The 12858-nt window shown below is 35.8% G+C and overlaps 3 protein-coding genes across 3 annotated transcripts; all 3 read right to left on the minus strand.

The window, feature by feature from the left end:
* Positions 1–1558: 1558 nt before the first annotated feature.
* Positions 1559–2147, minus strand: LOAG_08315 (hypothetical protein; the record flags this gene model as incomplete). Its single annotated transcript, XM_003143847.1, has 2 exons — positions 1559–1705; positions 1827–2147. The coding sequence occupies 2 exons, from the start codon at positions 2145–2147 to the stop codon at positions 1559–1561; spliced, it is 468 nt and encodes a 155-aa protein (XP_003143895.1).
* Positions 2148–3851: 1704 nt separating this feature from the next.
* LOAG_08316 (hypothetical protein) lies at positions 3852–10623 on the minus strand (the record flags this gene model as incomplete). The annotated part of the gene is made up of 20 exons (XM_020447668.1): positions 3852–3918; positions 4087–4341; positions 4464–4544; positions 4661–4791; positions 4960–5113; positions 5298–5432; positions 5628–5832; positions 5988–6174; positions 6281–6430; positions 6732–6856; positions 6934–7140; positions 7539–7605; positions 7699–7807; positions 7917–8062; positions 8419–8653; positions 8725–8845; positions 8969–9019; positions 9764–9882; positions 10231–10240; positions 10569–10623. The coding sequence occupies 20 exons, from the start codon at positions 10621–10623 to the stop codon at positions 3852–3854; spliced, it is 2610 nt and encodes an 869-aa protein (XP_020302126.1).
* A 1200-nt stretch (positions 10624–11823) lies between these two features.
* On the minus strand, positions 11824–12248 carry LOAG_08317 (hypothetical protein; the record flags this gene model as incomplete). Its single annotated transcript, XM_003143849.1, has 3 exons — positions 11824–11863; positions 11924–12003; positions 12063–12248. 3 exons carry the CDS (start codon positions 12246–12248, stop codon positions 11824–11826), a joined length of 306 nt encoding a protein of 101 aa, XP_003143897.1.
* Between the last annotated feature and the right edge of the window lie 610 nt (positions 12249–12858).

Genomic DNA, 12858 nt, shown 5'->3' on the forward strand with positions numbered 1-12858 from the left:
AAACCTGAATGAGCAATTGAATTCATCATTCCTCTGAAACATCCTAAGCACAATCTGTAGCCAGTACTGCGAGTAAGCACATGTAAATTTCCTGTTCTCACATAAATTTTGATGATACTTATTATTCAAAAAGCGAGCATGAGATTCGCTGGTGTTCGCCGGTAAGAAGTTAAAAGTCGTCAAATGAGAACAAGGGCAGTTTTGAAATAAAGAATGAAGCCACGCAAGGACACGATACAGCTGCTGTTACAAACTGTTAGATATTCACAATGTTTCAGTGGAAGCCACTTTCGTTACATCGCTTTCTGAGATGTGCTCATATCGTGATTACTTCATAGGGCTTTTCTTTTCGCCCACGCACCTTTTCGGCCCTCTAATTTCTAGGAAGCCAAATTTCGCAACATGAAATATTTTAAATGAGTTTTATGTTTATTACGTGGTCATCTGTCAAACCAATCTCGGCAACTACACGGCTGCAAAGAGACGGGGTATTCTCCAAAGCTTTAAGCAAAAGATATGTGGAGTCGATAAGATCGGGAGATGCGAATCAACAAAAACCTGACCAGAATCGGATTAAAGATTAAGCGCGTTACTATAAGAAGACAACCCATACTTGCTGACCTAGCTGCCATAATAATATTGTATATGGATAAGAGTCCGATACACTCCGATTAATAAGGGATCAGACCCTGACATTGGCCATCTGACAAAATCCTTTGACTGCGGTAGACATTTGCAATATTTTCGCACCATTGTTGGAAATATGAAAAGGAATACATAAAGATACTGCTGTGTAAAATGGCTTATAGTCCCTGTTAAACAATGTCCGGAAATGTAGAAATCAAAGTTCCCTTTACAAAAATAACCCAGGATCTACATCATAAGGAGAACGCGCTGGAAAATAAACTGTGGAACTGATATGAAAGATGTCCTGTCCTACCTACATACAATGCGTACACAGCAACTAGATGAAACAGTAATGACAACAATTGAAGAGTTGGAATGAAAACAGGGAGTTAAACCATGAGGAGACAACTGTCAATTTGGGAAGCACAGACACACACTCACCCAAGCAGGCAGATATACTATATATATACATATGTATTTATTTATTTATTGAGGATATATACAATAGGGAAAATGCTTCTCAAAACACATTGACAATCCTCAGAAATGGTGTGTAACGGGTTACGGGACAAGCGGAAAGTGTAAGCTGCACCATTATTCAGTCCCCTCTCCCACTCTGGGTCGAGACCGGAGCTGACAACGGTGACATATTACACACACAGATACATAAACACACACACACACACACACACACACACACACACATACATACATACACATACACACATGCACACACGTATATACAAATACACCACATACAAACACACACACACACACACACACGCATAATACACATGTATATGTGTACATATATATATAATGGTGGGATATATACAATAGGGAAAAATGCTTTTTAAAACACACAGACCTCAAAACCGGTGTAAGGGGACAAGAGGAGGGGTGCAAGCTGTCCCACCAGTCCCTTCTCCCACTATGGACCGAGATCGGAGCTGCCACTGGTGACACGCACACCTGATGCGGTTACTGCTCTTTTTTGAGATGCAACCATTATCCACGGTACCGATGGTATGTTTGGCCCACTGTCCCCTCCCCAGCTTCTCACTGCTGTTCGAGCAGCCTATAAAAATATCATTTTACTTATGTTTGTCCCGACGACACACCAACAAAGTGACACAGAACACTAGACGACGACATCCATATGAAGCACATATATACACATACACAAACATTCGAATTACCCGAAAGTATACATTTAGCAAAAATGCACTGTTTTTAGCCACCACTAAAGCTACTCCTTCAAAGCAACAAAAAGCTCCAATCGATTTCAGTCCCATCCCTGCCAGCATCATCGTCTCTTCCACCGGCAGTGCCACTACACTATTGTCATCGCCATTATCGCAACTGTCTACTTTTCCCGTTTCATACATGCAGTAGCACCACTGCAGATAGCTATGTACCGCAGTAGAATGCACAGTTACCAGGTAGGATTGTTGCACTGAATCACATCCGAGATAAAAGTAATGATGGTACTGGGATGGGTGTGCACAGATCGCGGTCATGTATTTCTTTAATACAGCTGGGAAAGGAGAACCGATTCAACACTGAAAAAAGTACCACTTCAAAACGACTGGATTTCACTGGTCTTGAAGATCAAGACAGTGACGGACTGCAAAATTATTTTACCGTATTTGATGACCGAAATGACAAGCAGACAATAACTGCGATGTCTTGTTTTGTATACCAGAGAAACAAAATCACTTGATTCTGTTAGACGAATCATCCATCCACACCACCATTTCTATTGCAGTATAATATTGCTTAGTTGAATTATCACAGATCACAAAGAAAGAAGTCATCAATGAAGTTTTTCTTCGGAATATGATGTTAACACACACTGGTCAAGAACTTGGGGAAATATGCCTCAAGGAGATCCAATAAACACTTTTAACAGTGTGGGCCCTTCTTTGATGGTAAAATAAATTTTGCAAAATAAAGAAGTAGGAGAGCAGGCTAACTTAAACCATCTCTCACTAATAGAGACGGAAAATCTGCTCTGTGGAATTGTATCTATACATGTTTGCTGATGTATGCAAACAACATTTTATGCTCTCTGTAGTTTGCGAAAATGCAATACATCTTTTGTTCGAATTCGCATTTGCAAACTTTTTTTATATGCCCTCAACGCCATCTTTCAATTATTATAACGCAACTTTGCCACCTTTCCAACTACGTTACAAATTTTTGGAAATGAGTAAAGCAGAAAGAAGCACAAATTAACACATGTGCAGCATGGAAGTCTGTCACTCCGTCATGACTATAGTTACGAAAGAATAGTCGAAGGTATATTTCTGAGGTTTTACCCAATGAATTTAATAATGTGCAGTCACGGCAAAGTAATAATCTTCCACGAAGTATACTAAAAAAGTTGTGTTTCTTTTTCTTGCTTTTTCCGCTAATTTAAACTTCCATATCATGGGAACAACAAGAGATACACCCTGGATCTACTGGGATTTGGACACCACTTTTTTCGGAAATAAAAAAGGCACCAGCAATCGATTAGTGAATGAACACCGTTTTCCGTTAATAAAGTGCATAAAAAAGAATTTCCGCTTTTCTCTTTATTTTCCCTTCCTACCCATTACACTCTATGCTAACCGAATATCTACAGTAAATAATCAAATCAGTAATATATTACATCACAAACTGATCGATCACAAAAATTTAAATCAACAAACATAACAGCGGACTAAATTTATCTATCGTACCACGATCAAAAATAATGAGGAAATAAATGATTCGCTGAAAGTGTTAGCCATTGGAATATACCCGAAAGTTCGGATATAGGCTTTAAAAATTACCAGTTCTTGAACATTTTTTTTGTGTTCACCACATGACTAAAGCTCACAAGGTAATGGAAACATAGAAGTTCGATTATCTCAAGATATCTACATTAAGAGAAAGTACAATTTGTCCACTGGAAGTGAAAGATGTTAATCTAATTCTTACCTAAAGGAGGAGAAAAAAGTGGTGGTTCAGGCCTCAAACATTTTATTAACTTCAGTTTCACGCTCGTTTCATGGTACATGCGAAACAAATACTCAAGATCGTCATGATGGATAAACAGTCAGCTCAACGACCAAGTACCCGCAATATATGTAACAAGCAAAATTTTACAGACAAAATCACAAGGTTGAGCAGAAATTTAGGACTGAATGTTGACATGAACTTTTATAGGGATTTTTGAGATATTACCTTGGCTGGCATCAAGAGAATTTGGGCATCGACATTGTCTTCAGAAGTCTACGTGTGGAACGAAGTTGTTCAGAGCGTCTGAAAAAAAAAGAAAAACGATGTTTAAAAAACGTTTTCATGAAGTTACATCGCCCCAAAATCGCTGCATCAAAAAAGGAAAAAAACATATCAATAGTCCCTATATATTCATTGCATGCAAAAATCATAAAAAGTCTAAGTCATCACAATAAAACCTTGGTAATTTACCTTTGTATTAAATGTAGAAAAAGATGAGAATGCTCGTAGCTGGAAGACGCAAGCAACCTCAGTAATGTGATATCGTTCCTTATTATGATAGCAATCTTTTGCAAACGTATACTGTTCTTCTTTATACATAATAGTGAACAAGAAAATAAGGCTAACTGCCACCGCAACTCCCTTTGACATCTCGTCACGATAAACGCTATCAAATTTGGTACTGTAAGTGGAACTAAAGCTGGAAATCGTGATGAAGACGACTTCCTGAAAAATATGCAACTATTCACTGAAGGAAAAAAATGAATTTACTGTAGTTTCTACTGAACTTCCAACAAAATTTTATGAAAGTTTTGACCAATAACTCCAATACAAAATATTTTACAGACCTTTCTGCAGGGAAAAATAAAACTGCTGGCAATGTATCCATTTGAAACTGCGACGGCAGATCGTTTAACGAAACATCAATTCTAAAAAAACATGTCACTTCTAATGTAGTAACAACGTTTAGAAGCAATTCCGAAAATCGGATAAATCATCCAACAATAATTCTAAATGCCTAATGGAAACAAATAATAAATCATACATGTAAAATTTGATGAATTTAAGAAATGGATGGAAGTAGTGGGCCACTGAATGGTAAACATGAATTATGGCAGCACTTGGTCCATGCCAATTTCCTCCAGAGAAAAACACTACAATATCCTCAGACGAGTTCTGCAAAAGTATCTCATAACATTCTTAAAACACAACATCAAATTATTTCGAGCCAGCTAACAAGCTCAAAAGTCATTCCGAAGATATTTCTAAATCAGGTTTATTAAGTAGAAACCTTCAGGCGGAATAAAAAACAATGTAGTGAAAGAAATAGTCTAATACGCTCACAACATCCGTTCCAAAGGAATTTGCACTGGTACTCGGTAAGACAGACAAATTATCATGTGTCAAATTTCCCGATTCCTTCTGTGGAACTTTGGAAATAACGTGTGGCACCAATGAGTCACTGTGAAATGCACGTAAAAAATTACGGAAAGCATGCCTAAAAATTTTTTGAAAATGAATAACTAGTCAGCAAAATCCAGCACTCTGACCTCCCCATATTTATGGAATAATGGAATTATTAGGAGTAAGTTGCAGAACAATAATGGTCAGGTCAGAACTATATATCACACAAAGAATTGGAAAGACGGATAAATGTAGTACCGTGTATGAAGTCTTCCTACCTGGAAAACTCGCTTTGCATAAAAAAAGTTCTTTCAGTACTCGGATCCACAATTAGTACGACAGTCCGCCCATTGTATGGTCTCCTCAATCGCTTTAGCATATAATCACCATATCGACTGTCAACACCGATAAACCTAAATAGCTAATAATACATTGCACGCTAATTTAAGTATGTCAGAACTGCTGAAACGAAATAACTTTTCGAAAACACCATACTAAATTGCACACTTCAACTTAGTTTCTGATTATTAAATATGCAAAAGAGGTAAAGTGCATCGAAAATAAGTAACCAAAATCTATGGAACAAAATGAAGTGATAACCCACCAACCGTAGCGAATTATTTTTGTCGCATGAAAGGCCCGTGACCGATGTTGCATCAAACGGGTAACAAGTGGATGGGGCTGAACCAGAAATATTATGATAAAGATTTCGCGCAAGCCTATATTTGGCACACTGTTCAAATGTATTATGTGATATATCCAATCGGTGGTTTTTAGAAATCAGGAGTGCACAGCAATCACTCAACAACTGCTCTGAAAATATATATTACATTTTGCAAGATTATGTCATTTTAAATTCCTTTAAAATACGAGCGATCTTTTCAGTATTTAACAGCGAAAAGTAACATAAATCTCCTATGGTACGTTGCATTTTTGTTAAGCAATTAGTATAACCGAGTAGAGCAAACCTTCGCTTAGTATCGAAAGGATGGATAAACAAGGCACATTATGAAACAGTGATGAGTAAGTATTATAAAAGAAGAGTGGAAGTTGACTGCAATTTCCACTTTCTGAAAAATCCATTCCTTTTTTGGATTGACATTGCAAACAACGAGACACCAGAAAATTTTTCTCTATCATGCAGCACTTTCGGATCTGAAAAGGTCTGCATCTCAGATGAGTCGATCAATCTCAAAATCAAGAAAATACATTTTTCGATTAAAAAATTGGAGGTTCACTAATGCCAATGAGGACAGCTTGCCTCCATAATATGAGCACCAGTTTTCTGACATTTATGACTGTTCACTGTAATTATTTGATTTCTTTCATTAACCAATGCATCAAGCTTGTCTGATCTAGATTTCATTTGATTGGTTAAATCTGCACCACATGCATAATATTCCATGATAGTCTGAAAAGAATACACCGTGAAAAACCGTTGAGTAAATATCTCCCCAGCTAATATATCCAACTTCCATTCGAGTACAATGATTATAAGATTTCAAACTGAAACTCCGTAAACAAAACACTGTCAATAATAACAAACTCTCCATTTATAACATCCTTTCCCTTTGATAAGAAACCTTTCCTGATCAAAACATATATGTATTGACAAAATGATATTTCGCAAGCAATAATAGCTTAAAGTTCATAACAAAGATTTTAATAAGACTCTATATATACATTTCATGATACAGTAAATTTCAATTCACCTGTTTAACCACTGAAACTGTCCAGCTATGCGGGTAAAGTACCTGACGATCTACAAACACCACGACTGTTGCACCATGTTGTAAAACCGATAGCAACTCCTCACTTTTTGCAATACCATTCATTTCTGAAACAAAAATCTTTGAAAAAACGATTATTCAAAATTCTCCAAGTTTGAAATGAAATGTAACGATGAGACATAACCTGGATTAATCCACTGAAGACCATTTGATTTAAGTGCTTGCTTTTTAACCCACTCGAAGATTTTATAAGCAGTCATATTTGATCTATTATAATTGAAAGTACGGTTCCAAGATCTCAGCTGAATCCACGTTTTCGGTGACGAATTTAAGTCCATTGCTAAGCTTGAATTTGTCACAACGGCGAAACCAACATTATCCAGCAAATCTTCTGCAAATGTTCCAGTAGTCGTACATGCAAATAAAAATGTACATGAATCTCCAATCCCAATCCAGTTCTCTCTCTCTGCATACCAAGAATGAGATATGGAAAATTTAACATGCAAATCAGAACTGAGGAACTGATATTACAGAGAAATCCAATTTGAATAAATTGGAATCCTTTTTAATGTTTTACTAAACCTTTCGTCCATAAAATAAATTCACGAGACAGAAAAGAAAATGGAAATCTGATTCCGAAATAATCAGAAAGAGGTAATGAGTCGTAACCATGAAAAAACAGGAAGATTTGACCAAACTGAAATTTAGGAAATTTGTAGTGGGTGTTTATAAATCAATAGCTCCTAAAATCTAGATAATTGGCAACCTTGGCAACGAACAGAAACATACGATGTTGGAAAACAATTAATGCTGCTTTGATATACTGTTGAAATTCATATGATATAGCAAATGCAATCTAGAAAAAAGAATGAGTAACCTTATTAATTTACTACAAAACGACCAGATAAAAGTCTAAATGGATTTTCTAGGAAATTTTGGAGAAATTAACCTCCGCATGGAAAAATGCAATGACTGCATCATCAAATTCGTCCAGAAAGCTATTCAAAGCGAATGGAGTTATAAGACGACGAACAGGGTTTCGCAAACGTGATATCCACCTAAATTAATAAATATTTGAGCAGCTGCGTAGGATTAACGTACATCCAGAAAAAGGGTAGAAATGATGATGAGAGGGTATTAAACGAGAATATGGGGTAAATTCTTTACCTGTATATGTAGTCTGATGCCAGTAAACCGGTATACATTAAACTTTGCTTTCCGATATATGCAACAATGACTGGATATGTATATGTTTTGTGAGATTTTCTACAATCTCCATGGGGAAAAAAACAGTTGACTGCTGCGAATGATATCTGCACAAAAATATTACGAACAAATTTCAAATAATGACATAATTTCAACAGTACAATAAAAATTCAGTAACTTTCCAAGGGGTATAAATTAGACTCTACTTTACTTCAAAGGGTATAAATTAGATCCTCTAATATGCAAACCAGTGATTAAATATTTAATGATTGAATACATCCCTCAACCCTCTACTCTTAAGACCGGGAAAAGGAAATAAATCAATAGGACTAAAAGCTTTTTTCATTGGTCTAGCTCTCTTAAATTGCATTTCTGAGAAGGAAAACGTTAACAGCAATGTTGCGAAGTTCGATACTTTAAAATATATAGAGAAAGAAATATTATGAATAATGAAAAAGCTTACATCAGAAGATGCGTTTAAACTTCTCGCAACATTCTCGAAGATTACACGTGCTCTGGTGCATCTCCTGCTCCACGGTGCATAATACATAACAATGACAATTTCAGAGTTGTATAACAGATTCCGTGGTTCTGCATCATTACCAGTATAATAGTCAACAAGATATTTCTTCGAACTGGATGGGAAAAATGGCCTCGGTGGGGCTAATTCTTGCGGACTCAGCTGACCATTCGAATTACTAAAACATTGAGAGAAAAAAAATAAGGCTTTAGATGAAATTCCAAAAACTAATGAAGATTTAAGACATACCAAAAAGCATCAAAATTCAGCAGCAGTACAGACAACACAAACGATGCAATGAGTGAGCGCATACTCAAATTACCAATAAATTTTTGACAGAACATTTCTGTCCATTTGTCACTTTCCAAACCTACAAACCCATATAATATAACTTTGGAATTTGTTTTCGGAAAAGAAAAAAATCGAAACAGATAATCCGAGAATTGCTGCCACTAATATTATTTCGTTCAATAGATATCAAGTTATTGTGTACCTTCGTCAATACTTTCCTCCGTAACCAAATCACTGATGCACTGAGCACTACCTGAAAAATTATGTTCACCGTTTCTGTGTCTACGTCCAACTTAATGGTTGTTCTAACATTTCTCTCTCCAAAGTTCTAGCAATTTCTCCCTCCGGAGAACTAATCTCTCCAGAGTTCTAACAATTTGATAACAACTCGTCAACTACAATACAATCAAGCTAAGGATTTAAAATGCTCAATTAAATGTCTACCACGATTAACGGAATGATTTAACCGACTTTGAAAATGAGGAAAGAGTACCACCTGGAACAGAAGTACATCTAGCAGTGTTGCACAGCATCGGAAGCCACATCCATCAATGTCTTGACCACTTCAACGACATCCATAAAGCTCCTGCAGTCATAATGGTCAGTTCTATTTTATCTACTATTAAAACAGTTTTCCTCAGTCTTGAATAGACTAAAGGTGACGAAGAAGGAATCTTACAGATCTATTCCACATTTGGACATAATAAGCACTGTATCTTTACGGTAACTACTCATGGCTTTTGTCCCGACACACACGATTAATTTAAGACTTGCAAAAGTAATCAATGAACTGTCCACTTCATTTACACGATGGCCAAGAGTGCAGTACCTGGTTCTCGGCTCGTTTAAATTTTTATATACTTAAAATAACTGGCAAAAACGGTGGCTATTGACCCTCCCATTTATCCAGAAAGATTTATTTACATATTCCGTGTGTTACGAATACGGACAGCCAGAAAGAAATGACTCCACTGCACAACATATAACATAAAACTACCTGGAAAACCACTTTCAACTCTCCATGCAACGATCACTATACACGTCAGCTTGATAACATGGCCCCTAAATGCAATTGTCATCTCCACAATACTTGCAGTATTGTAGGAACCGCCAGGTCTGCAGTGAACAAGCTAACAACTGCATTTAGCATTTTCAAATGTACATCATTATCCTCATTATCCCATCCTTCAGATCTGTTCATGAAGTTCATATCCGAAATCCATATTTCACTCTGAACTGCTGTTAGCATTCAACAACTAATAACAGCTTAATCATCGAATAAAAACTCATGGTAGTGTTCGCTGTATCACAAATTGTTATCATTATTTGCATTCATCTGAATCTGCATTCAGTTTCATTAAGGAATTTTCAACTTTCCACAGCCATTTAGATCTTCCAGACTGTTCTTTTTTTTCACATAAAATGCTATCCATTTTTCTGACTTTAATGATTACTCTTGCGTACCTTAGACAATCTGAAAAGAGAGAAGTGATAGCAAAGAGATTACAACAATAACAGCAGCCCGCTCCTGTATAACAGCAGCAAAATTTTATTTATTTGTATCTCAGATCAATGAACCCGTATGTGTATTATCATAATGCTGATAAAAAATAAAAATGATAGCAGAGACAACTTGGACGGTTACTATGTATGCTATATAGCAGCCAATGTACATACGGAAATAGCGTTTCTCCGGAAAGACGTATCGTCTGCAAATTTGTAGAATTTCACAAAAATGGGAAGCATATTTCCATCGAATTTAGAAATATTCACAATACAAATCTCATTCCATCCCTACTGACCTTCCACCGATAACATTAAATATGTTGGCGATAAATACCGGTTGGTCTGAGCCATCGATAGTTGCTTAACAAGCTGATGAGCTGAAAGCTGTCACGGGCCTTTTGTAGATAGATTAATGCATAGCAATTATATCGCAAATAATCGAAATAACCATTTCTCTAAATAGGAGAACAGTCCTGGTTAGTTCATGCTAATGAAAATTTCGTTATTTTAAAAATATGAGACGGTTTTACCGTAAGAAATGCGAGGTATGCTTGTTGACCGCAATGACCTTCAACTGGTGATCGAATGCGACGAATGTATGCTTGCAAACTGTTGAAAAGAACAGGTTACTGACGAATCTGCAAGAATTCCAAGTTTTGTTAAGTTACCAACTAATATAATTTTGCTCTCTATTCTGTAGCCTACATTCTTTTTAAAAGAAAACTTCAAGATGAAGACCTGCAAGCGTTTAATAGATTTTTTATTATTTGATTATTATTTGATAACACATTATCATTTGATAACACCTGATAATTATTTATCTAACGGTTTTGATGCATTCCACATACGCAACACCTGATGCAACCTCTTGGACACAGTGCCAACTTGTAAAAAGAACTGCAAATATCGCGATATTGTGAGTCGCTCATTTCTCTATTTGAATCACAGTTTTCGAAATTTTCACTTTTCTAAGCTTTTTATTTTATAAACAGTTCAAACATGTCGAAATATTATTGATTCCCACCCATATTTGTTCGTCTTATCCTCTAAAATTGCATTCGTGAAGTGTACGGATGCTCTACGAATTATGCATTTACAATATTTCGAAAATTGTTAAAATTTTGGATTAAAGCGATTTTCAGGAACACAAACACGGGTATCCTTCACTGCAAACATAACCCAATGATTTATCAGTTGTAACATAGAGACTACGAAATGGTTCCCACAAGTAGCACAGTTCTTTCAAGGAATTATCACCGACACACCCACTGTACAGATTATAAATGGTAAAAAATAGTTTTCCTCCAATAAGCTTTGTCATGACATGCCAGGTTTGTTAAACAATAGTAAATTGAAAGCAAAAAGTACATTGCAGCGTTGTTTCCAAAAGTTATTTCCAAAATTATTAGTTATTAGTTATTGAAGTTAATTTACTCGCAAATATTCAGCATTTCATCTGGAGACTTCCTAAAAATATTCCACATCGTTTTTTAAGCATTTCATCTGTTTGCTGGAATGCGTATAATTTCGTCAACATGTAAGCACAGGAGTTTATCCGTCACTGGTCATAATGGCTGCAGCCGGAAGGATGCTAAAAAAATTTCTTAATTAGAAAATAAGAATAAATACCATTGTTCAAATAAATTTCAACGAAATAAAATTGTCGTAGTTGAAATATGTAGTGTATAGTTGCAAAGTTGTAAATTTTGGTAATTCCATATGTAGTTGTAGCTGTAAAAAAATTGCAAAAAAATATGTAGTTGTAAAAAAATGAAACCTATCAAAATCACCACGATTTTCGTAGCGATTAGTATTATAAATGCCAATTTGATTGTTGTCGGAATAGTAGTACTGAATCGATTGTAGTTATCACCGTATGGTGTGGTATTGTCGTAACATCCAAGAGCACTGAGATCGTATCCATATCTTCCTTTACTGTAATGACTGAACGGTTGTGATGCATCGGTTGTCAACATAAGTAGAGGTACAATCTTATGCTATTTGTTATCAGTAACACAAGAACAATCCTGTTTATTACAGGGATAAGGTGACCTTTGCTACAGTAGTGGAATTACTAGTTCGTAATTCCTTGAATTTTAATTATAGTAGAATTTTGGGTTCATATAACTGTTAGAACATCTATAACTAACATTATAGCCTAGTTGAAAAAATATATGTAATGTAGGATCCAGGTGTCATGTATATTTATCGAAAGCTAAAACTTGCCTCTTATTTTGATCCGAATTTTCTATTAAAATTTTAATTATTGAAAATTCATTATAATATCCAGTGTCTGATGGCAGGTTGCCACTTTTTTCCAATATAATAAATTCCCCTACGTCTCTCTAATAATCAAGTAAACCCAAGTGTTTTAGAGGAATTCCCAGTTTTTCAGAGATGTTTTAGTCTTCGAAAGTTGTAATGTTTGATGACCCATACAAAGGATACTTTTGTAGCGAATATTGTTAGGTTCGTTTGAGAGGGTGATGTCGAAGAAGAGACAACTATTGCCAGCGATATAACGCGAGATGTAGTAGCGTTAAATTGAATTGAGTTGATGCAAATACGATGATTTGAGTTGAGTTG

Source organism: Loa loa, assembly GCF_000183805.2.
Source record: "Loa loa unplaced genomic scaffold supercont3.598, whole genome shotgun sequence".
Classification (NCBI taxonomy): domain Eukaryota; kingdom Metazoa; phylum Nematoda; class Chromadorea; order Rhabditida; family Onchocercidae; genus Loa; species Loa loa.